Genomic DNA, 22,733 nt, shown 5'->3' on the forward strand with positions numbered 1-22,733 from the left:
GGAGTGGGACTCGAACCAGAAGCTTCAGGGACGCTATTTGCTGCGCCACACGACTCCACAGAGGCTAGAATGTGGAATTTGAATTACTAGGTTGTCATCCAGTGAGAGTACTTGCAACTGATTATATGATATGATTGCAATGGGTGGGGGAGTGAGGGTGGAGGTATTATTTAGGATAACTGAGGCTCTTTAGATTTGGTTGGAGCCCCACACAAAAAAAAATCCTCACATAAATGGTATCATTAGTAAAGGCATACCACACACTTTAGAAACAAGAGATAACAGGAAGTCTTCTCTAACTGTCCTCTTAAAATATCACACTTTCACTGCTTTGCAACTGAAAGACCGACAGACTTGCATTTCTAAAGCACCTTTCACATTCCTAGACATTCCAAAGCACTTGCTAGCCAATTAAGTAAAGGGTTGCAAGGCAGGAAACTGTTGTAAAGCAGGAAATGTGACAGCCAATTTGGGTACAGCAAGTTCCCCCAAAGAGCAAAGCGATGATCAGAAAATCTGTTAGATTGACGGATAAATATTGGCCAGTGCACCAGGGATAACTCTGCTGCTCTCCTTAGATGGGATCTTTCATATCCATCTGAGAGACCCAATAGGGCCTCAGTTTCACAGCTCATTCAAAAGATGGCACCTTGACAGTAGTGCACTTTCTTACTGCCGCACTGGTATGTCAGCCTATAGTTTTGCATTTGTGTCTCTGGAGTGGTACTCGAATCCCCGACCTTCTGACTCCGAGGCAAGCGTGCTACCCTCAGACACAGATGGCACTTATACTTGGAAACTTTACAGTTAGATATCAAATATATAAAGCCCAGGAGGAAAAGATAGATGATATTAAAAGTGGACAACCTTGAGCACTAATCCATGTGCCTACAGGATTGTTCTCGTTTTCCACGTCTACAGCAGTTGGATCAGGACATAGTTTCTGCATATTCGGGAAATTGCAATCGTGACCATGAAGCAACAAGTGACGAGAGTGGAGATTTCAACATTTTTAATCACAGATCCACCCTCCCACAAATTTGAGGGGGGATATTTATAAATGCCTAGCTGGCCTGTAGTGTATACTACAGCCAACCTCCTCACCATTCTCTACCTGTTAACTTTAAAAACTCATGGGGCTCATACCAAAAGCGTCCCAATAAATGCTCCCAGTGAGAGATAGATGAACCTTTTGGAGTCTGTGACAAAGTCAGTGGGAAAATGATCATCATTCCGATCAAGATTTGACAGTTGATGGTCAATTTTCATTAAACTGAAAGAAGCCTGGTTAACGTGTCCCTAAACAGTAAAAGGAATATTTATACAATGCCTTTCTTAATCACCAGAAAGCCCAAAGTGCTTCACAGCCAATTAAATACTTTTGAAGTTAATTGCTGGTGTACAGTGAGAAATGCAGCAGCCAATCTGCATTCAGCAAGCTTCCCAAAACGGCAATGTGATAATGACCAGACAATCTGTTTTTGAGATGTTGATTGAGTGATAAATATTGGCCTGGACCCTGGCGGAAAGTCTCCTGCTCTTCTTCAAAATAGTGCCTTTTAAGTCCATCTGAGAAGGCAGACCGGGGCATCAGTTTAACATCTCATGCAAAAGATGGCACCTCCAATAGCGCAGCACACCCTCAATACTGCATTGGAGAGTTGGTCTTCATTTTTGTGCTCAACTCCTGAAGCGGGACTTGAACCCACAACCTTGTGACTCAAGAGGTGAGAATGCTACCAACTGAGTCCTGGCTGACACATCTGATTATTTATCCAAATGATACTTAAGATATGAAACACTGACAAAGGTGTCAGATGTGGTGCACTGGCAACGCTCTCGATTCTGAGCCAGAAAGCTATCAGTTAAAGACCCACTCCAAAGACCAGCACAAAATTCTGGCCGATATGCGGTATTGAGAGAGGTGCTGTCATTCAGATGAGACATTTATCTGAGGTCCCATCTGCTCTCTCAGGTAGATGTAAAAGATCCCATGGGCACTATTTCGAGGAAAAGCAGGGAACTTCTCCTCTGTGGAGAGTGGGACAAGGTGCTTTGCACTTGCGGAGAGCCAAAAGAAACAAGAGGCTGAATGGCCTCCTTTTGTGCTATAACCATCCTTCTCATGTTCTAGCCAATATATGTCCCTCAACCATTTAGGTTACATGGCAATTTATCTCAATTGGCTGCTCCATTTCCTACATTGCAAAGCAACTAGACTTCAGAAGGTGCTCCATTCACAGTGAAGTACTTTGGGACACCCCGAGGTCATGAAAGGTGCTATGAAAATGCAAATCCTTGTGAAGATAAAAACTTCCCTCTCACATCAGGGGAAAAACACTGAATTGAATTTTGTTAACCAGCATTCAAATGTTAACATGACTTTCCTCAGTTAAGTGTTGTTGGAAAATCTTAAAAAAGATGGTCTTTCAAGGGTTTGATTCATCGTTTAAAAACTTGTATGAAGCTAAAGCAAAGTGACAACAATATCTTGGCACTCACATCATAGCTGGTGCCTCAACCCAAAAGTACGCCAGTTACACTGCATGTGCTTTTAATGAAAAATGCTTCCAGCTTCACAATGGATCTAAAAAGTGAGCACTATCATGTCAACTTCTGAATAGTGCTGATTGTATTATTAAAGTTGGATTTAAACACAATTCAATTCCCTTCAAATTGGCTCGATTTCAAAACAAATTCAAGTTGTAAATGAATTCCAAATACTATAGTATTAAAATACGTCAATACACTGCAGAAGGTTTGTCCAACCCTACAGTTGGACAACATGTCAATAAATACAGCACAAGATGAGCCAATTTTATCTCAAATATATTCCCTTTATTTTAGGTGAACCATTAACTGCAGAGCATCACTGGTCATGCTACATTTTACTCTTGGGTTAACTAGCTTAGTGGAATGCTTCATTTCATTTGTTCAAGATTCTCCTAAAATTATATTTCCCCAATCAGAATTTCTTGCATCTAATCTTCCAATTAAGCAGCAAGACACGATTTTTAAAAAAAGAAAATGGAACTTGATTCTGGTATGGCTGCCATTTATTGTCCAATCCTTTTTACCCAGGTCTGATACAACTGAGTGGCTTGCTAGTCCTTCTCCAAGGGCAGTTAAAGTGAACCAACATTGTTGGCTCGAGTCATAAGTAGGTTAGTTTGGATAAGGATCACAAGTTTCCTTCCCTAAAGCATTCTTACAAAAATTCAAGGGCTTCATGGTCATGATCACTCTCATCAGATTGCATATTCCAGCTTCCACATTCCAACCCAAACGAAATAAAGAGAATTCAAATTCTCGAACTATCATGTTGAAGCCCAATATGAAGCCCATGTGAACACATTGGAGATAGTGCAGAAGAGGTTTATGAGAATGGCTTCAGGGATGAGACACTTCAGTTATGAAGAAAGATTGGAGAAGTTGGGGCTGTTTTCCTTGGAGAGGAGAAAGCTAAGAGGAGACTTGATAGAAGTTTTCAAAATCATGAGGGGTCTGGACAGAGTAGATAGGGAGAAACTGTTGCCGTTTGTAAGCAGATTGAGAATGAGAGGGCACAGTTTTAAATTGTTTTGCAAACAAAGCAAATGCAAGGTGAGAAAAAACTTTTTCATACAGCGAATAGTTAGGCTTTGGAATGCACTGCCTGGAAGCATGGTGGAGACAAGTTCAACTGAGGCATTCAAGAGGGCATTGGGTGATTATTTAAATAGAAACAAAACGCAGGGTTACAGGGAAAAGGCAGGAGATTGGCACTGAGTTAAAATGCTCAGAGAGCTAGTGCAGACACAATGGGCTGAATGGCCCCCTTCTACACTGTAACAATTTTGTGATTCTGTGAATAATATAGCCACTACACCACTGTATCACAGTCATGGAAGACTTGGTAGCAGCACACTTAACTGCACACGTTGAGCAGCATTTTGAGAATGTCTTTCTGATTTGCACTTCAATTTCAAACTTTGAGAACAAAGTTATTTTATAAGTTATCTTCTTGAACACACAAGATCAGTAAATCTTCATTGCATTTCTGCACTGCAATAATGACTGGGGTAGGAGCTCATCAAATACAAAAATCTCTTTCAACATAATAAAAAAGTATGAAAGCTTAACGCAGAGGAAGACTAATCCTACAAACGAAACACACAAGTCTCTCCTCCACCCAACCCGAAGCCTTTAATTTAAACTCCACAAACTTTCTGGATGAGAAGGTGGAGCAGATGGTTCTGGGCCAGACACTGTCATTCAAGTGATGGAGCAACCCAGAATAATTCTCCTCTCAATGCTCTTTGATGTTTATGTGAAGCAGCTGTGGAATCCAATTACCCGACAGCTTGAGAAAAACACCCTCATCCCCTTCTCAAATATATCCTAATAAAGTCACTGTACTACTGTTCCTTCAAACTACTTAACAATATTAACACATTAGCCATTGTGGTAGTGGCAGGGGCACGGGGGGTGGGAAGAGTGGAAAACACCACATTTCCTTTTCACATTTGTTTAAAAACTTGCAAAAAGATGTAAAAGATAATAAGAAGCAGGTCAAAAGGGTGGAGTCGAGAAAAAGAGAGAAAGGAAGAAAGTTATATTACAAGATTTCCAAGTTGATTAATGCTTCCAAGTTGATTAATGCAACTGCTTTCACATCTGGAGGGTTACTACAAGCCATTTAGTAATGGTATTTATGAAGGAACTGTCATGAACAAACTGTCATGAACAGTGATGATAATGGCACTTAAGGGGCCTACATTGTGCCTCCCATCTGTACAATCATATGAGACAAAGAGGGGATTCAGAGCAAGTCTTTTTCGGAGTGAGGAAGATTAAAATGACAACTTGGAGCAGTAATTATTTTTTGAATAGTGGACAAGCCATGTGGAATGACGCCAAGCATTCAGAGAAAGGTACCAAGAAACAAACACAATGGCAGTTCACTGCACAGAATTTCTCTTCAGGCTTACAAGGGACTGATGTCATGAACTGGCTCCCCACTCTTACATTGCTCCTAGTCTCCAAAAACAGAAGTAAACAAGTTCCAAATGTAAATATTCAATGGGCTTGACATATCTGGGTCCAAACAGAATTTACAAACACATATAAAGAGCAAGCTCTTCACTGGTGATGGACCACTAGAGTAATGAATGTACAAAGACCCAGTTAATACAGGGCTTTCTGTAGTATACGGAATGAACTACAGTCTATGGAGATCACTTACAATATAGTACTCTTCACGACAGAAAAAAATGATTTTGTCAACACTGTTTGAGTCACAGGAACAGGAGCAAGCCGTGCAGCCCTTCGAGCCTATTCCACTGGCATTTAATGAGATCGTGGCTGATTGATCACCTAACTACTTCAACAAAAATCAAGAGAGGGTTCAAGTCCCATTCCAGACACTGGAGCCTAAATCCAGGTTGCAATACTAAGAAAGTATTGTGCTGACAGAAGCAGAGCCTTTCAGATGAAGTTTGGGACTCTCTTTCACAAGTCGCAACTGATGCTAGATCAATTGTTCATTTAAAATTCAGATTGATAAAATTTTTAATTTTAGCCAAAGATATTAAGGGATATGGGGAAAGGAGGGTATATCGAGTTAGGTTGCAGATTAGTCAGGATCTCACTGAAGGCAGAACAGGGGCTAAATGGTTTATTCCTGTTCCTATGGTCCAAGATGAGGTGTTAAAACAATGGCTCCGCCTGCTCACTCTTGTGGATGTAAAAAAAATCCCCAGCACTACTGAATTCCAAAGAACAGCAGGGATCTTCCCCCTGTGTCCTGGCCCATATATTCCTTAACCAACAGCATTAAACAGGTTATGCCATTTCACCTCATTGCTATTTGTGGGACCTTGCAAACTGGCTGCTGCATTTTCTACATTTCAACAGTGACGACATTATTGGTTGCTAAGCACCTTGGGACATTCAGAGGCTCTGAAGACATTATATAGACACAATTCTTCCCTTAATATTTGAGACCCAGGACTTCCTGAACAAGGAATGCCTGACTTAGCAACATGAATCATCTCCAGCGAATTGCAACTTTGCATACACATTAACCTGACACTGAACTAATTGCATGCTGCCATAGGGTCTAAAGATGGGCAGCAAATATAAAACACAGGCCCATAAACTATTGCAAAATTCCTGCTCACAATACAGTACACATGTAGAAAATTAACAAATTAATATTTGGCCAGAGTACATCATTGGCCAAGCTAGTCAGAAAACATTTTAATTATGAAAACACAAGTAACATTCAGACATGGAAGTTGCCTTAAAAAGAAAGACCTTTTGTCATGGACTTACAGCTGTCTCATCAGCCTTATTTGCTTATCAATACAACAACAATAAAATTCAGTATTAACTGATACATAAACAAAGGTAAAATCTCAGGAACAGGTCAGCAACATGAGGGTCTAGAATTCATTTGAAGCTCTGGTCAAAAAAAATTGTATTCAGGAGTTACAAATTCTCTCATTCACTGAAGGTTGCATTTGAGATTTAATCTGAGCACATTCCCCCAGTATTGTTTACTGATGCCGAATCCCAAAGTACATCTTTAGTGTTCACCCTTTCACAGACAAGAGCAGATTTTCACAGTCTTCTATGTTTAGATGACTGAGTTGAATTCAAGACCATACAATAGTTTGAAAAGTCAAACCCTTCTTAAAACAGATTTCCTACCATTTCTATAGTACCTTTCACTATCCCAAAGCACTTTACAGCCAATGAAGTATTATAGAAATGTAGTCACTGTTGTAATGTAGGAAATGCAGCAACCAGTTAGCGCACACCAAATTCCCACAAGCAGTAAAGTGATCATGACTTGGTAATCTGCTTTAGTGGCTTTGCTTGAGATACCAACAAAATCCTCCCTGTTCTCTGAAATAGTGCCAGGAGATCCTTCAGTACTGTGCTGGGAGTGTCAACTTAGATTTTGTGTTCAAAATCTCTGGAGTGGGGGACTTTAAGCCCACAACCATCTGGTGTGGAAGTGAGTGTGCTATGACTAAGACATGGTTGACAGTGAGGGAGAAGCACTAGACCTATAGTAACACTGGAACATGACTTTGATCATCATTGCCTCCAAATAAGGACTTTTCCCTCGAGTTTTTTGTTTCAATTTGCATTTGTTTCTAGGATCAACATTCAAGGGTTAAATTTGGGTTACTATCAGGTTTATCAAAAGGAATAGGGTGCAGTGGTTCAGCTACAGAAGTGTCAGCATCCGCACTGCTTAATTATGCAAATTATTAAGGGTATCAAAGATGGGAAAGCCCACAAGTCCCAATTAATGAAATGATCACATTTGTTGACATATGTCTTAGGCTTGTTTCAATATTGATGTCTATTCAGGTGTAATTTATCATGAGAGGATGGACTCTGCCTACAGTTCTAAAAGTAGGCATAAATCTGGAGTAAGGACTTTGACATCTATTTGTGCCTCCCAAGGAAAATGGCAGACTGTCGTTTGATTGGAGCCTTCTTATGGTAGGCAGGTCAAAAGCTTTTTTTCACCAACTTAAAGTAAGAGTTCACAAAGAGACACAGGCAATCTCCCGCTGTCTCACACAGTTGAGATAAGACATGAAGGCTCCATGAGCAACCACCAATTGTGGAGTAATGTAAGGAGAGGACAAAGAATAGCTGGTTGTTGAGGGGAAAGAAGGGACATATGGTCGACATGAGATGCAGGGTCAAGTGGGGCAAGCCAAGGAGGGGGTTGGAGGATGTTGTTGAGGCATGGAGAGCTAGTGGAACTTGTATAAACCAGAGTGAAAGGAATATAGTGTGGGCAAGGATACAGGCTGCAGTTTTTTTGATGATTTATGATGCGTGGAGTGTTGAAGCTGGCTAAGATAACATTAAAGTAACAGCCTTATGTGAAGTCACCTACGATCTTCACAGCAATGGGGGCACAAATGTGTTGCACTTAGTCAGGCAATTTCCCAAAAGGCTGGTTGTAGCAAAGGAAGCTGAACTTGCAGTCAGTGCACCTCAGAATTCAGCCCGAGGGGACGGAGGTAACTGAAGTCGAGGCCAGAAGTAAATTCAGCAGGTGAAGGGGATTGTTTAAGTGGGCATAATGTTTGATTCATTCAGTTTTCAATATCAAGCAGCCTGGCAACAGGCAGTGCACACTGATGGAAGACATGTGAATAAATGCAGAGGAGGAAGAAAACTAGGATTGACCTTTAAGGATCATGTTGAGAGAGGAGAAGCTGCTTGGAAGCAATGGATTTGTCATTTTGTGACAACCATGAGCAGAACCTGGACAGGCCAGTGTCCTGTCCATCAAGGTGGATTGAAGAGGAGAGACAGAGAAAGGTGAAGAAGTCTATGGTGATGAAGATGAGGCCCTAAGTCACACATGAATGTTATAAAGTTGAGTCATGCCATGGGCAAGGCAGTAACTTGATTGGAAGAGATCTATAACAAGGAATGGTGAAAGCTTGGTTGCAAAGGAATGTGCCCCATGATTTTGGAAAGAAACAGAATTGGGGATAGAGCAGCAGGAGCTAGAGAACAAGAGGATTGTCACAGGAGCAGTGGGGCCAATTAGGGACCAAAATGGGGAACTATTGGAGGAAGCAAAGGACATATCTGAGGTATTAAATGACTACATTGCATTGATATTTACCAATGAAGAGGGCTTTGCCAAAGCTATAGTAAATGAGGAAATTGTCAGGATACTGGATATGATAAAAAAAAGGAGGTACTAGAAAGGCTATTAGTACTTAGGCCTGAATTTTACACCCTCTCCCCTCATGGCAGGTTTTTAGCTGGAGCAGGGGGTTCTGGTAGTGTGAAATTGCAGAGATGGAATTCTCCCCAGGTTCCTGCCCATTCAACCACACAGCCATTTCCTGCCCAGCCTCAATTTTTAGGCTGATTGGAACATTGAACCTGCATGGGGAAGGCCAGAAGGAATCAAAGTTAGGTCTTGGGAGGGAAGGGGGATAGGTACCTCCATCAGAAGCCCCTTCTGACTGGGGGCACCCTCCCCTTAAGGCCTGGTGACCTCTGGACCTCCCTCACCACCCCAGCCTCTTCCCCCAAGACCCCGCTCGACCCCCCTAGATCTTCCCTACCCTCCTCACCCTGGGACCCCTTACACTTACCTTGTCCTCTGGCTCCTGCACTTAGGCTCAGGCAGGTTGGTGTAGTTCCTCTTCTGTTCACTGCAGCGCTGTCGCTGCAGGGACTGGAGGCTGCCAGCCAATCAGTTTAGCTGGCAACTCTCCAAGGTGGGACTTCCTCCCAAGTGAGGGGCGGAAGTCCTACCTGCAGCCAATCAACACTCGTTGGATCATAAATTGGCTGCGGGGATGTGTTCCCCACCGACTCTTCGGATGGCGGGAGGCAAGCCCCTGCCATCCGAAAAATTCAGGCCTTAAAAGTGGATACGTCCAAGGTTGTCGAGGCAAGTAAGGACAGAAATTTCAGAGCTGCTGGCCACAATCTTTCAATCCTCTCTAGATACAGAGGTGGTGCCAAAGTACTGGAGCATTGCAAATGTTACACTCTTGTTCAAAAAAAAAAGGTAAATCTGGCAATTATAGCCCAGTCAGTTTAATATCAGTGGTGGGAAACTTCTACAAACAATTATCCAAGACAAAACAAACCACCACTTGGTCAAGCATGGATTAATAAAGGAGAGCCAGCATGGATTTATTAATAGCAAATTGAATTTGACTTACTAAGTTAACTTTTGTTGAGGTGACAGATGGTGGATGAGGACAGTGCTGTTGATGTTGTGTACATAGACTTTCAAAAGGCATTTGATAAAGTACCTCATAACAGGCCTGTTTTCAAAATTGAAGCCCATGCAACAATAGGGAATGTAGCAGCACAGATACAAGATTGTCTGAGGGATAGAAAAGATCTGGTGAATGACGTTTTTTCAGACTGGAGGGAGGTATACAGTGGAGTTTTCCCCGAGGTTCAATATTAGCACCACTTTTTGATGCATATTATTGACTTTAACTTGATGTACAGGGCACAACTTCAAAATTTGCAGCTAACATCAAAGTTGGGAGGTGTAGTAAATAGTGAGAAAGATAGCAATAGACTTCAAAAGACATAGACATAGACAGATGGAATGGGCAGATACTTGGCAGTTGAAACTTAATGCAGCAGTAATATATATCGGTAGGAAGAATGAGGTGAAACAATACATACTAAATGGTGCAGTTTTAAGGCAGTAAGAGGAGAATTAGACCTGGAAGTGTTTGAAGGTGGTGGAACAGATCCACAAAGTAGTAAATAAAGCATATGGGATCCTGGACTTCTATAAATAATGGATAGAGTACAAAACCCAAGGAAGTTATGCTAAACCTATACAAGACAATAGTTTGATCCTAGCTGGAGTATGTATGTCCACTTCTGGGTCAGTTTAGGAAGGACATGGAAGTTTTGAAGATGGTACAGAGGAGATTTGCTAGAATGGTTCCAGGGATGAGGATGTACAGTTATGTGGACAGATTGGAGAAGCTGGATTTTTCTGCTTCAAGGCTAAGTGGACATTTGTAAAGGTGTTTACAATTGTAACAGGTTTAGATAGCATAATTAAAGAAAAATTGCTTCCATTGGCTGAGTTGTCAATAGTCAAAAGGACACAGATTTAAGCAGAGGCAAAATGAGGAAAAACTTTTTTGTTTTACCCAATGAGTGGTTAGAATTTGGAAAACACTGCCTGATAGGGTGGTGAATACAGAATCAATAAAATCCTTTCATTGGGAATTAGATAAATACTTGGAGAAAAAGAAACTGCAGAGCTTTAAGGAAAGAGCAGCGTAATGGGACAAGTGGAATTGCTTGTTGAAAGAGCTTGCACAGACTCAAAGGACCAACTGCCCTCCAGTGCTGTGCTATTCTGTGATTCTAGCATAGAGATCTTGGGAAGAGTGCATAATGAAGGTCTTGAAAGGTAGAGACAGTGCCAAAAGGCAAAGACAGGCTGATTTTTAAAAAAGGCAAAGTACCATAGACTTCAATCAAATGCAGTTTACACTGACTAGAAACAAACCAATTTTCTATGGAGCTAGTTTAAAACTGCATCAGTGCATGAGAATTTTGAAAACGTGCAACTTGAAGTTTCCCATCATTTAGATTGTGATTTTTAATTAAAAACAGCTTCAAACTTGGACCAAATCCTAATTCAAAGTCAAAATTCGACCTGGATTTGAGAGTTAACTTATTTCTAAAGAAAGCAAAGTCAGGAGGTACTGATAAGATCTCTCCTTTATACACACTAACAGACGTATGCAAATACCATATGGGCTCTCTTTCAGTCGGACTTATGAAGGTCTTACTGGTGTGTTGCATTTTCTTGCAGAATACATGTTGAAAATGTTTAAAAATGTTTCTAAAACTGACAAGACCCAAGATAAAAATTATTTTATTTGTGTTTGTTCCTCCATTCTTCATTTTTCTGGTTTGTACATCTCATCTATAACCATTTACCTTCTTTTCTATTTTTCCTTCTCTTTCTTATTTTTGTTTACACTCTCAATATGCCATCTTTCTTTATAGAAAATATAACTGATGTAGGCAACTACAAAACATTAAAAAATTCCCAGCCAATATTTATTCCCCAACCATCATTAAAGATGACCAGTTGTCTTGCTGTTTGTGGGAACTTGCTGTTGTAATGTAGCAGCCAATCTGCCCACAATGAATACATTTCAAAAGTAATTTATTGCCTGTGAAGCAAGTTGCTACAAGCAACAACATGATAAGTGGCAGAATCATTTAGTTTTTTTTTAAGATGTTAGGTTGAGGGATAAATATTGGTCTGGACACCAGGGAAAAAATACTCCACTTCTCTCCTTCACATAGTGCAGTTGAGAGGGCAGATGTGATTTCAGTTTAACATTTCACTGGAAGACAGTGCGGCACTTCCTCAGCAATGCAACCTGGGTTTTATGCTCCAGTCTTTGGAGTAGGACTTGAACTCACAAACTTCTGACTCCATGGCAAGTGCGCTAACAATTGAGTCATCATTTTTTTAAAAATTCATTCATGGGATGTGGGTGTTGCTGACTAGGTCAGCATTTATTGCCCATCCCTAATTGCCCTTGTTCAGAGGGCATTTAAAAGTCAACCACATTGCTGTGCAGTCTGGAGTCACATGTAAGCCAGACCAGGTAAGGACAGCAGATGTCCTTCCCTAAAAGATATTAGTGAACCAGATGGGTTTCAACCTAACATCTTAAAAAAAAGCTAAATGATTCTTCCACTTATCATGTTGTTGCTTGTAGCAGCTTGTTTCACAGGCAATAAATTACTTTTGAAATGTATTCATTGTGGGCAGATTGGCTGCTACATTACAACAGCAAGTTCCCACAAACAGCAAGACAACTGGTCATCTTTAACGATGGTTGGGAAATAAATATTGGCTGGGAATTTTTTAATGTTTTGTAGTTGCCTACATCAGTTATATTTTCTATAAAGAAAGATGGCATATTGAGAGTGTAAACAAAAATAAGAAAGAGAAGGAAAAATAGAAAAGAAGGTAAATGCTTATAGTTGAGATGTGCAAACAATTGGCAATGGTTTCATGGTCATCATTTTAACTCCAGATTTTTATTGGATTCAAATTTCACCATCTGCTATGGTGGGATTCACCATCTGGCATCTTGGGTCTCTGGAACACTAGTCAGTGACAATACCAGTATAATACAATACCACTAGTCAGTGACAATACCACTACAATACCACTATGCCACTGCCTCCCCATCATCAGTTTCTAGTCACAAGGGCTAAAAATGGTAGTGGCTAAACATGCTCCTTGCTGCTGATTGATGACCCATTTAAAGTCCAAGTGCCAACTCCTTCAGTAAGGTTAGGATTTTAATTTTTTTAAAAATATGAGGTCCTGGCTAACTTGCATTTGTAGTGTACTTATGTAATATGGTTTGAGCAATCAACACAATACACAGACAATTCTTGTAATGATTCAGCTTGTTATGAGAGGGAGTAGCTTATCCATACAGACTAGTGCGATCCTATGTTTGATCTCAAGTCTTAGGCAGAGTTGGTGGAATAGCAGGGGAGACATTACAACTTGCTGCAGCGCCATTGAGTTGGGGAAAGGAGGGGTAAAAAGCAACAGAAAAATGAGGACAGGAATTTTGGTCCTAGTAAGCATCCCATGATCTCTATGAAGTGTATAGGTGCGAGTTGAAAATAAGATCAGATTGGACTATAACACTCCAACTGTCAAACAGCCTACCAACATGAAGAATGGGTACTTGACCAGGGTACCAGAATCAGATAGATGTTCTTATAACTAGCAAGTAGTCCCCACCTTCAACGTATTTGGAACAAATGAAGATGAGAAAAAAATTGCCTTAAAAAGTAAAATAAGACTCACTAAAGTTAAAAACAAATCCATGCCTAGGAATTTCAAAGTACTGACTTAGCTCTATATTTTATGCTGAAGAATAAAAAGCTGGATTTATTTAGTTTAAAGTGGCAGTGTCATCATATTAGAGGTGAAGATGTACTCAGATCCCAGGACAGTGAATGCAACCTCACCAAAAGATCTACTTTGGACGTTGTGCCATAAGCCAAGGATGGTACATATTACTGGGGAGAGAAAAAAGTCATTTTAACCTAACCAGTCTGGGAACAACAGAGTGAATTCAGCTCAAGCTGGTGTTTATGCTCTGCTCCATTTCACACTTCATTGACTTAGGTAAGATAACAGATAGTTAGCCATAGCCCACAAAGGATTAGAAAGAGAAACAATTGATCTTTAAAGGACCTGATGCCTCAGTGTTGCAGAGCCAGAGGTGGATTTGGAGAGAATGCTGGAACCTGGAAGTAGTGATGGCCAAAGCAGGTCACATCTTACACAAGATGTACTGGACTACCTCATCTCAAAACACAAGAGGGGAATGCGGGATGGGGGTGTGGGGCACAGCAGGGTTGGTAGTGAGGTAGAGAGCTGATGATAAGGACATAGATAGGCATACATCAATAATTTTCTATACAAAAATCAAAGCATGCTGTGGTAAGTCCCCATTGACCAACATTTTTGATTAAATTGGCAGCGCGCATTCCCAGAGCACACTAGGTAACAGAAATTTTACTGTATATAGTTAGAGGGACACCATTCCACAAGCATGGGGCAAGGCGAAGAGGCAGGTCACCATGAACTATCACAGCCAGTACCAGGATTGAACCGGCACCATTGGAGTCATTCCGCATCACACTCTAGCCATCTAATTTAACCAACCCTCCAGACTGAACTGGCCCTCCCCTGCCCAGAGAGCTTACTAATGCATAGTCTCAACTGGACCCAGCTGACAAGGGAAAGACAAATAGCCAATATCAAAGCAAAATGTAAGGGAGGAGAAATTGTGAAACAGTAGTTTGAAGAGTGGAAGAGTGGCAAATCTCTTGCTTGGGAAATATTCCATAGTGAAGGTCATGAAGCAAAGCAGGTCCTAGTAAAAGATAGGGTTAGGGTTCTTCCAATGGTTCAGCAAGCTTAATCAAGTGGACAGTTGTGTTATAAAAGTCAGAAAGATTACAGGAACAATTTCCAGTCAAATCTGAGTCAAGTCTTAGATAGAAATAAAGAGAAGCAGAGGCAGCAAAACTAACCCCATTATTATTGGGGCTGAGGGGTGGGAGTGCAGGAACAAAATCAGCCAGACTTCATTAATGATCACTATCTATTGATCCTTCCTGCATGGGCATGCACATAGCTGAGAGGCAGAGTTAGGCAAGAGACCTTGACAGCAAAAACAAAATAGCTAAAATCATGTATAATTCAAGAATCAGAACCAAACCCATTACAGGACATATATAACAAGCCCAAATCAGTACACAAGCCTTTTGCCTCTGATTTGATTCAGTTTTCAGTCAAATGTCCTCCATCTGGCAAGGATGATTTCCATGTCCAATATAAGTATAGCCATATACGGAGCCAGGCCTGAAAGGCATCCACTTTGCTAGACAGCTCTCTCAAACCTGGAGCATTTCTCATGGTTGAAATTGACAGAGAGCCCTGAAGAAAGCTCAGGGCCCCTCCTGAACCTTCCACACACCAACCAACTCCTGCCTCATAGGAGCACATTACGTGAGCAAACAGAAACTGATCACCACTTTTCTGCCAATCAACTGACTAATGAAGTGCTTGCAATGGGCTGTCACATTTTGTAGCACAGAGACTCTGCATAGTGGTTATCCATCATTTGAAATACAACTGACTCAGCGGCAGTAACTTGTCATTTATGATTTACTGCATTGCAGTTTGATAATGCCAACATATGAACTGTGACCTCTAGAGGAATGTGAATTCAGATGGATAGCTAATTTGACCACCTCAATGTCTTGGATTAGCTCAGTGCTCTCTGTCACAATATTTAACAAATGCTGTTGTAAGATTTCAGTGTATCATTACAGTGGATTGGGGAAATGCAGTGGATCTGGTTTACATGAACTTTAAGGAAGCCTTTGACAAGGTACAAAACAGGAGATTGTTCAGAAAATTAAGGGTTATGGAATTAGGAGAAGGGTAAAAAAACAGGATTAAAAATGGGTCATCAGGGTACAGAGTAGGAATTAGGAACAGTTTGGTGGTCAGTATTGGTTCAGTTCCAAGAATGTTCCTGTTCAATGTATACATTAATGATCTAAATAATGGACTAGAGGGGGTGGTGTCTGAATTTCTGGATGATACCAAAGTAGAAAGCATAGGAACGGAGGATAAAACAAAGCTGCAAGGGGAAATTGATAAGATGGTGACATGGGGAATAGAATGGCAAATGGAGTTCAATATTGGTTAATAAAAAAGTGATTACACTTGGAGTTGGGGGGAAAGTTGGATGATGTAGAGGAGCAAGATTTGGGGTTTATGTCTTCAGCAGACACACACAAAAAAAAATCAGCCCCTCAAATGAATTAGGCCATAAAAAAGCAAGTTAAACACAGGGTTTTAAGGCAAGAGGTACAAGTTGGGATGTCATGGTGAATCTATATAAAATCTTTAAGACCACAAGTTGGAAAACCGTGTACAGTTAGGGGCTCTACGCTACGAGTAGGATGTTGTGGCGAGAGAGTAAGGATTCACTGCAATTCTCATAAGAGGACACAGAAATATGAAGAAAGACTGGAAAGGTCTGTTCAAACAGAGGTGATCACAGACGTGATTTGATAGAAATATTTACAATTATGAAGCAAGGAATAAAGTAGATACAAACTGTGTTTTCAGTGGTTGAGGGGTCTGGAACAACAGGAATGTAGATTAAAAAGTAAAACACAAGAGAGTAGAGAGCTGGAGAAGCTTTTCTTTTTTTTTTTAAAAAAGAGGGAGTTCTGGGGCTGTGGAGTGTGCCATTAGACTGAATGAAACAATCAAAGACTATGATAACATTTAAGAATAAATTAGATAGGAAAGGGGGTAAAGGGCAATTGCTCATATGGAGGATAAGCGCCAAGATGGACTGGTTGGGTTGAATGGGCTGATTTTTGTGTTGCAATTCCTATGTTGATTGTATGGTATCCACAGACTGGGAGAATGAGGCAAAGAACTTTCACTCTCTCAGATTGCTCCCCACTAATATTATATACCTCAAGATGCTCTCTCCTAGCATTTTCAAGTAAATGGGAAAGACAAATATCTTAATTCTATTGCTAGGCTTTTTCATATAGTTCAGTGGACTAAGTGTCACATTTTTACACTGGAAAAGCATACTTTACTGATATCCTAGTTAAGAAAAACCCAAAGTACATCAGTGTGAAAATATTACTTGCCCTCTATTACACTTCACTGATTACATATAAAAAAAAGTCCAGCCAGTTCCATCCCATAATAACGTGTATTCCGACTGGGTTTAAAATGAGCCAAGCAACCCTTGACTAACCAGGTTTCCCCACCCCACCGCATCACATTTGCACAATACACCAACTTCTACATGAAGGAAGCAAGGCATCTTTTTCCAATCAAAATCAACTCAAACACAAATCTCTTTGCCAGATTCTGAACACATGGATTGGTGTTTTAAAAAAATCAACACTTCATAAAGTATGTTAACAGTATTATCAAAAAAGTTTTAAGGAAGGTTTACTCCTTGCTGGAACAACCCAATCACAATATGCAGCTACTGAACGGTGTTTACACCACAAAAATATTTCTCACTGTGTGTCTTCCCCTTGTTTTTTTAAGCTTAGTTAGCCACTTATTCTCTCAGATCACTGGCCATCCACTCACAAGTCTTGCACAGTAGACAAAACTAAAAGGGGTGGGTTTGGAAAGAAAGGGAGGGGGAAATACAGGGAGAGACAGAGAGAGGTTGAAGATAAGAATGTAGGCAATCCCCTCTGTGGCAAGCTGGTTTTCCCTTAATACCTCCCCATAATAATGAAAAAGAGATCATAAATCCCACAAGAGGGAGGAAAGTCAAATGCAATAGCCCTACGAATGGTATTTCTTTCTCTTATTCAAAACTGAGAAAAAAAGGTCAATGTTTGAACCTGTATTAAAAATTAAACAGAAGTCTTCTAAAACACTACCCAGCCCTTCATGAATGTACAACACTACTTTGCGATGGAAACAGTATGAGAAGTTGTTGAGACTCACTCCATGCAAATCTGCTGATTAAATTGTATCCCTACAATTTAAATGACTCTTGGGTCAGCTTAAAGTTGCTATTTCGTTAGCACACATTGAATTTCTAGGTCATTCCGATTTAACTAGTGTTAGGCGAGAGCTGGTGGCTCCCGTTGGAAGGATCGTCCCATTGGAGATAGCCAAAGTTCAAACACAGAGTGTGGAAGTGAAATAAATCTGCCCAGAATGTCGAGTGTCCTTATCAATTGGATCCAGATAGGAGGATATCCCCAAGTCGCCTCTCAGCTCCCCCGCCCACCCCGTTACCGTCCGCTCCATTTGATCTCAACAACTGAGAATGGGAAAGACAGCGCTCGAGATCAAACTTCAACACCTCCTCAGTGCAAGTGGCGAGTAAGGACAAGCCCAGACTCCGAAGGGAAGGCTGTATTCAGCAAACATACAGATTTAAAGACACTTACTCCCTGTTAGTGATAGGAATAACCCTCACCTCACCACCCCCACGCCCCCCCCCCCCCCAAATTAAAGCATAAAATTAGAGATGGGGCTCGTCAATGCAACTTTTGCGATAATCTAAAAGCGTGTTGGAGAGTGGTGAAAAGCTCTTGCTTGCTCTGAGAGGCTGGTCCCCGTGTACTGCATTCTCCCTGGGATGTTATGTATTGGGGATGGGGGTGGGGGTGGGGTGTATGACTGTATCTCGGAACACTCATGTTAGGGGAGGGGGATCATGTCAATTACCGTGGAGAAGGGTCGGTATCCCCGCAGTTTCGCCGGCTCCAGGATACCGTTCGAAGTCCTCTGCCGCTCAAACTCATCCAAACCCCGGCGGTTCAGGTAGGCATTCACCACGAAACTGTCTCCTGCAAACACATTTTTTTTTGGGGGGGGGGGCAAAAAATAACGGTGAGAACTGAAGACATATTCACAAAAGAGCTTAGAGTGGGAAAGTTTAATTAAAACACAATTTAGAAGGAAGGGGACCATCAAATCATAGAATTAACATCAAAGTTGAACCGTCTGAATTTCATTATCATCGATCAGTAAGATCACTTAAAGACAGTATCTCACCTTCAGGGTTTTCTCTCCTCTTGCATGCTGTCAGTTTCAATCGACCCATAATTAAAAAAAAATAAATGTAAAAAGTTAGCAACGCTCACGATTTTCATTTTAATCGCACTCCCCTCCCAAAAAAAACACCCTGTGAAAAATATGAACCGACCCCACGTGTGTGCAGCCGTGGGGTGAGTTTTAATTTGCCTACCATGTTTTGACTGAAGTTTGCCCATTTTCAGCAATTGCTAATAGTCTCTCCTTCGCTTCCACGCCGAGAAAAGCATTTGGAGTTTTATTGTAATGCTTTACTTTGCCGGGGAGAGAGCGAGGGAGAAAAGTAAAACAATCCCACAATTACAAAGAAAGCTCTCCCTCAGCTAAACCTTTATAGAGCTGTCACCGAACGACTGGGGCAGAGAACCGAGGCAGGCTCTAATGCATAGCTCTCCCCTCTCACTAACACCACATTAAAAACCTGCAGCTTACACTCAGCGGCACTTAAAAGTGGGAGGCAAGACTTCTCTTTGAATCCTGAGCTCCAACCACTTTACTCTTGTAGACGCGATCAGTCGAATGCTGATTTCTACCCAACTGCTCCAATATGCATCAGCACCACATGTTAAACGATATCTTTCAAAGGGACCAGAATTGTGACTTTTCTAAAGATTGTTTTAATGTAGTCACGGAATCACAAAGCACAGAAGCAAACCATTCGGCCCGTCATGCCCATGCCATTCTTTGAAAAACTATCCAATTACAGTTATTGCCAATCCCACAGTATGACAGATCATGGGATAAACGAGAGATTTGGTATAAAAGTCATGCTTTTTTATTCCAAACGCCAACCAATATAGATTGACAGTTTGTTTAAAAATGGTAATAGTGGCTTATTTCATCTTTAACAGGTCAGAGCTCTCTTCACAAAACCCATACTAATGCATCTGAACATATCTTACATAAACTTTTTCAAAACCTTGACCTGAGGCGAAGGAGCCCAAGTGCTGCAGAGGTCATGAAAACCAGAAAATGCTGGAAAAACTCAACAGGTCTGGCAGCATCTGTGGAGAGAGAAACAGAGTTAACGTTTCGAGTCCTTCAGAGGCCAATGCGTCTGCAGCAAAAAGCATTGGATACAGAACGTGGACCCCACAGTTGCTGGATGGGGAGAGGAGAGGGTTTATCATCATAATACTGCATTTATATATATCTTCCTGTTAGTTGTATGGAAGTATCTCTTTTATATTTAAATAAATTGGGCTGCAACAGTTAACTTTTAATGTCTTTGTCAGCACTTGAATGTTAGTTACCAATGGACTTAAATCAGTGTTATTTATAAATATATTTGTTTATGTCTGCTTGTTAGTGAAGAAGTATTTGATTTTACTTGTACGTTTTTTTGTACAAATTTATCTGTGTGTTATTGACCAGTGCATTTGTGTACATCCATCAGTTGTAAATTTAATTGCGTGTAGCTTCATTCTATAATCATTTCCAGTTTAAACAATTCCCATGGTCTGATATCTTTTTTTCCCAGTATTTCGGGACGACTTCCCTTTTTAATTTGTTGAAATTGGCTCCAGTAAGTACATTTATCAGTGGCTGTTCTCTCTCCTTTTCAGTTTTTATATCAAATCTAATTAGGTTCTGGCCAATGTACCCCTAGAGAAAGCTGCAAACTCTGCTTCCCCTTAAAGACATTTGGCACCTTGCTGTTTGTGCAGATCACCAGGTATTTAACCACTTAAGGCCCAGATTTTCGCTCCTGGGTTGGGTGCGCAGAGACAGGAGAATTCCCAGCTCCATGAACTGAATCTCTAAAAATTTCTACCCGACTTTGTGATTTTCGGTCTGGGGGGGGTTGGGCTAAAATAGGAGGTGGGGCAGGTGCCCCGAAGTAGTGTGGGGTTGGAGACTGGCCGGGTGCAGGTTGGATGACTCTGGTGCAGATAAAAAGTGGGACTTCAGAAAGGTCAATTTGAGAGGTAGGTCGTCAGTGGTGAAGTCCCTGTGGCTCAGAGGAGAGTCACTGCCTTGTCAGGTGCGTGTCCAAGCTGTAAATGTTGTCCAAATGTTAGCTGACACTGGCCCATCATGGGCTTTCCCTATGATTGAATTGTCCTTGTTGCTGCCTAATCAAAGTGTTCTGTACTGAACCACTGAAAACATGAGGTGGATTCTCAGGACACAGTCATGGAGATAGTATCGTGTTGCCACCACCACCTGGTACAGTTATTATGCAGTCATGTAGTTAGCTGCCAAGACTGAATGGGTGGATGAATGATGAACAGTGCTGTGCTCATTATCACATCCATTTGCCCTCTTGCCACTCATATATCATATGTACCAATAGTGTTGACTCTTGATCAGGTCCCTCACAGTTGCATACTGTCAGGGCATAACAGTGTGACTAAAAGGGAGTACACCTGTAGGGCTGTCAGTGTCGTGGAGCACAGCATGCTACCTTGGAGTCATAGTTGCAGCATGCATGGTACCAAGTATTTGCTCAGAGCCAGTTTCTCCACCACGCCTTACCAGTAATCATTGCTGATATGGTGAAAATGGTTAACGCGTGCGTGAATGAGAGCATTGTAACCTGAATGGCTTACAACCATCTTCACGGTAGATTTTTATTCATAGAATGTCACACAGAGGAGATGCCGGGAACAGGATGGGCCCAACTGCCCCATGTTTTTCTGACCAGGAAGAGGAGACCAGTTCTCTACTCTGCTGGCTGCTGTAGTTCCCCCTGCAGCAAACAGGAAGACCTGGAGACAAATTGCAGCTGTGATGAGCGCAGCAGGAGACCATCAGCGCTCATGGATTCAGTGCAGGAAAAGGTTTAATGATCTGCTGTGTTCCAGCAAGGTGAGCAGCTTGGCTCATCCACACAGAGCTCCAAGGGAAGGGTCAGATATGCATTCTGTAGCTAAGGTGCGAGACATGGCTCATACTTCTAATCAGCATTGAGGCTTGAAGGTGTACACAGTTCATGTAGGTGCACACAGACACTTGTGAATGAGCACTATGATACACAGACACAGTAAAAAGCAATATCCCTCCAAGCACTATATATCAGGGTAACATTAATTCATGTTACTGTTGCAGTCAAAAAGGGTGAAGAATGCCAAGGAGATGGCCTGTATTGGGGGTGGATCAGCCTGGATATGGAACAGATGACCATGGAGATTGACAGGGTGCCTGAACAGCATCTGTTGGTGAAGGTGAATCACTGGTAGCAGATGATAAAGGTGGAAATGACCTTGGCACATGATGGTAATAGCGGAGGTCGTGATGTCATTTCACTGAGCTGAAGGGGACTTTGTCATGAGAGGGAGTGCAAGGATGGTGTTGTTTCATAAGGGCAGTGTGAGCATGGAGTTAAGGCAATTACGTGCATCAGAGTGTGCTTTCACTATGAGAAGGGCTATGCCTAAATAATTCCTTTTGTGTCTAGGTCCCAGCTCTGATCCTTTATTCCTCCACTCCACCACCCCAGGAATGTTGCATGTGGTGCCCACGTCAGACACTGGACCATCGGCTAGAATGGATGGTACACAAAGTCAGCCCTAGCTACATAGCCATGCCTCCCAGCTGCTCTGCTGTTTGTGGACTCCTCCTCCTATCCATTTCAGAGTGTTCTGAATGTACAGGGGTTTTTTCCTCTTCCTCATCTTCCTCTTCCTCAGAGGTTGGAGCTCTGCCCATGGCATTGTCATCATTGATTTGTATGGGCCTCCGCTGCTCAATGTTGTGCAGCATGCAGCACACCTCTACTATTCTTGATACTCTTACTGGGACATACTGCAGAGCTCCACCTCAGTGATCGAGGCACCTGAAGCACATCATTAAAATGCTAATTGCCTGTTCAATGGTACTCCTGGTGACAACATGGCTGTTGTTGTAGTTGTGTTCTGCCTCTGTTTTTGGGCTCCTAAAGGTGGGGAAGTCATTATCCATCTTCTTAAGGGGTAGCCCTTGTCCCCTAAAAGCCAATCATGGATCTGTGTTGGTAGCTGAAATAGCTGAGGGAGTTGGGAACTCCTTAGTATGAAGAAGTCGTGACAGCTGCCAGGGAACATTG

The 22,733-nt window shown here is 41.6% G+C and overlaps 1 protein-coding gene across 2 annotated transcripts in view; it reads right to left on the reverse strand.

Moving 5' to 3' along the window:
• The window catches only part of nkd2b (NKD inhibitor of WNT signaling pathway 2b), a 132,578-nt gene extending 113,448 nt beyond the window's left edge, over window positions 1-19,130 (reverse strand). For both annotated transcript variants that reach the window (XM_041185013.1, XM_041185012.1), the window contains exons 1-3: window positions 18,861-19,130; window positions 18,668-18,694; window positions 18,338-18,459 (exon numbers count right to left, since the gene is read on the reverse strand). In XM_041185013.1, the coding sequence (XP_041040947.1) occupies window positions 18,338-18,459; window positions 18,668-18,694; window positions 18,861-18,885 (174 nt within the window). In that variant the 5' untranslated portion in view covers window positions 18,886-19,130. The remainder of the gene's footprint in view (window positions 1-18,337; window positions 18,460-18,667; window positions 18,695-18,860) is intronic.
• Between the last annotated feature and the right edge of the window lie 3,603 nt (window positions 19,131-22,733).

This window comes from Carcharodon carcharias, chromosome 3 (genome assembly GCF_017639515.1).
Source record: "Carcharodon carcharias isolate sCarCar2 chromosome 3, sCarCar2.pri, whole genome shotgun sequence".
Taxonomy (NCBI): Eukaryota; Metazoa; Chordata; class Chondrichthyes; order Lamniformes; family Lamnidae; genus Carcharodon; species Carcharodon carcharias.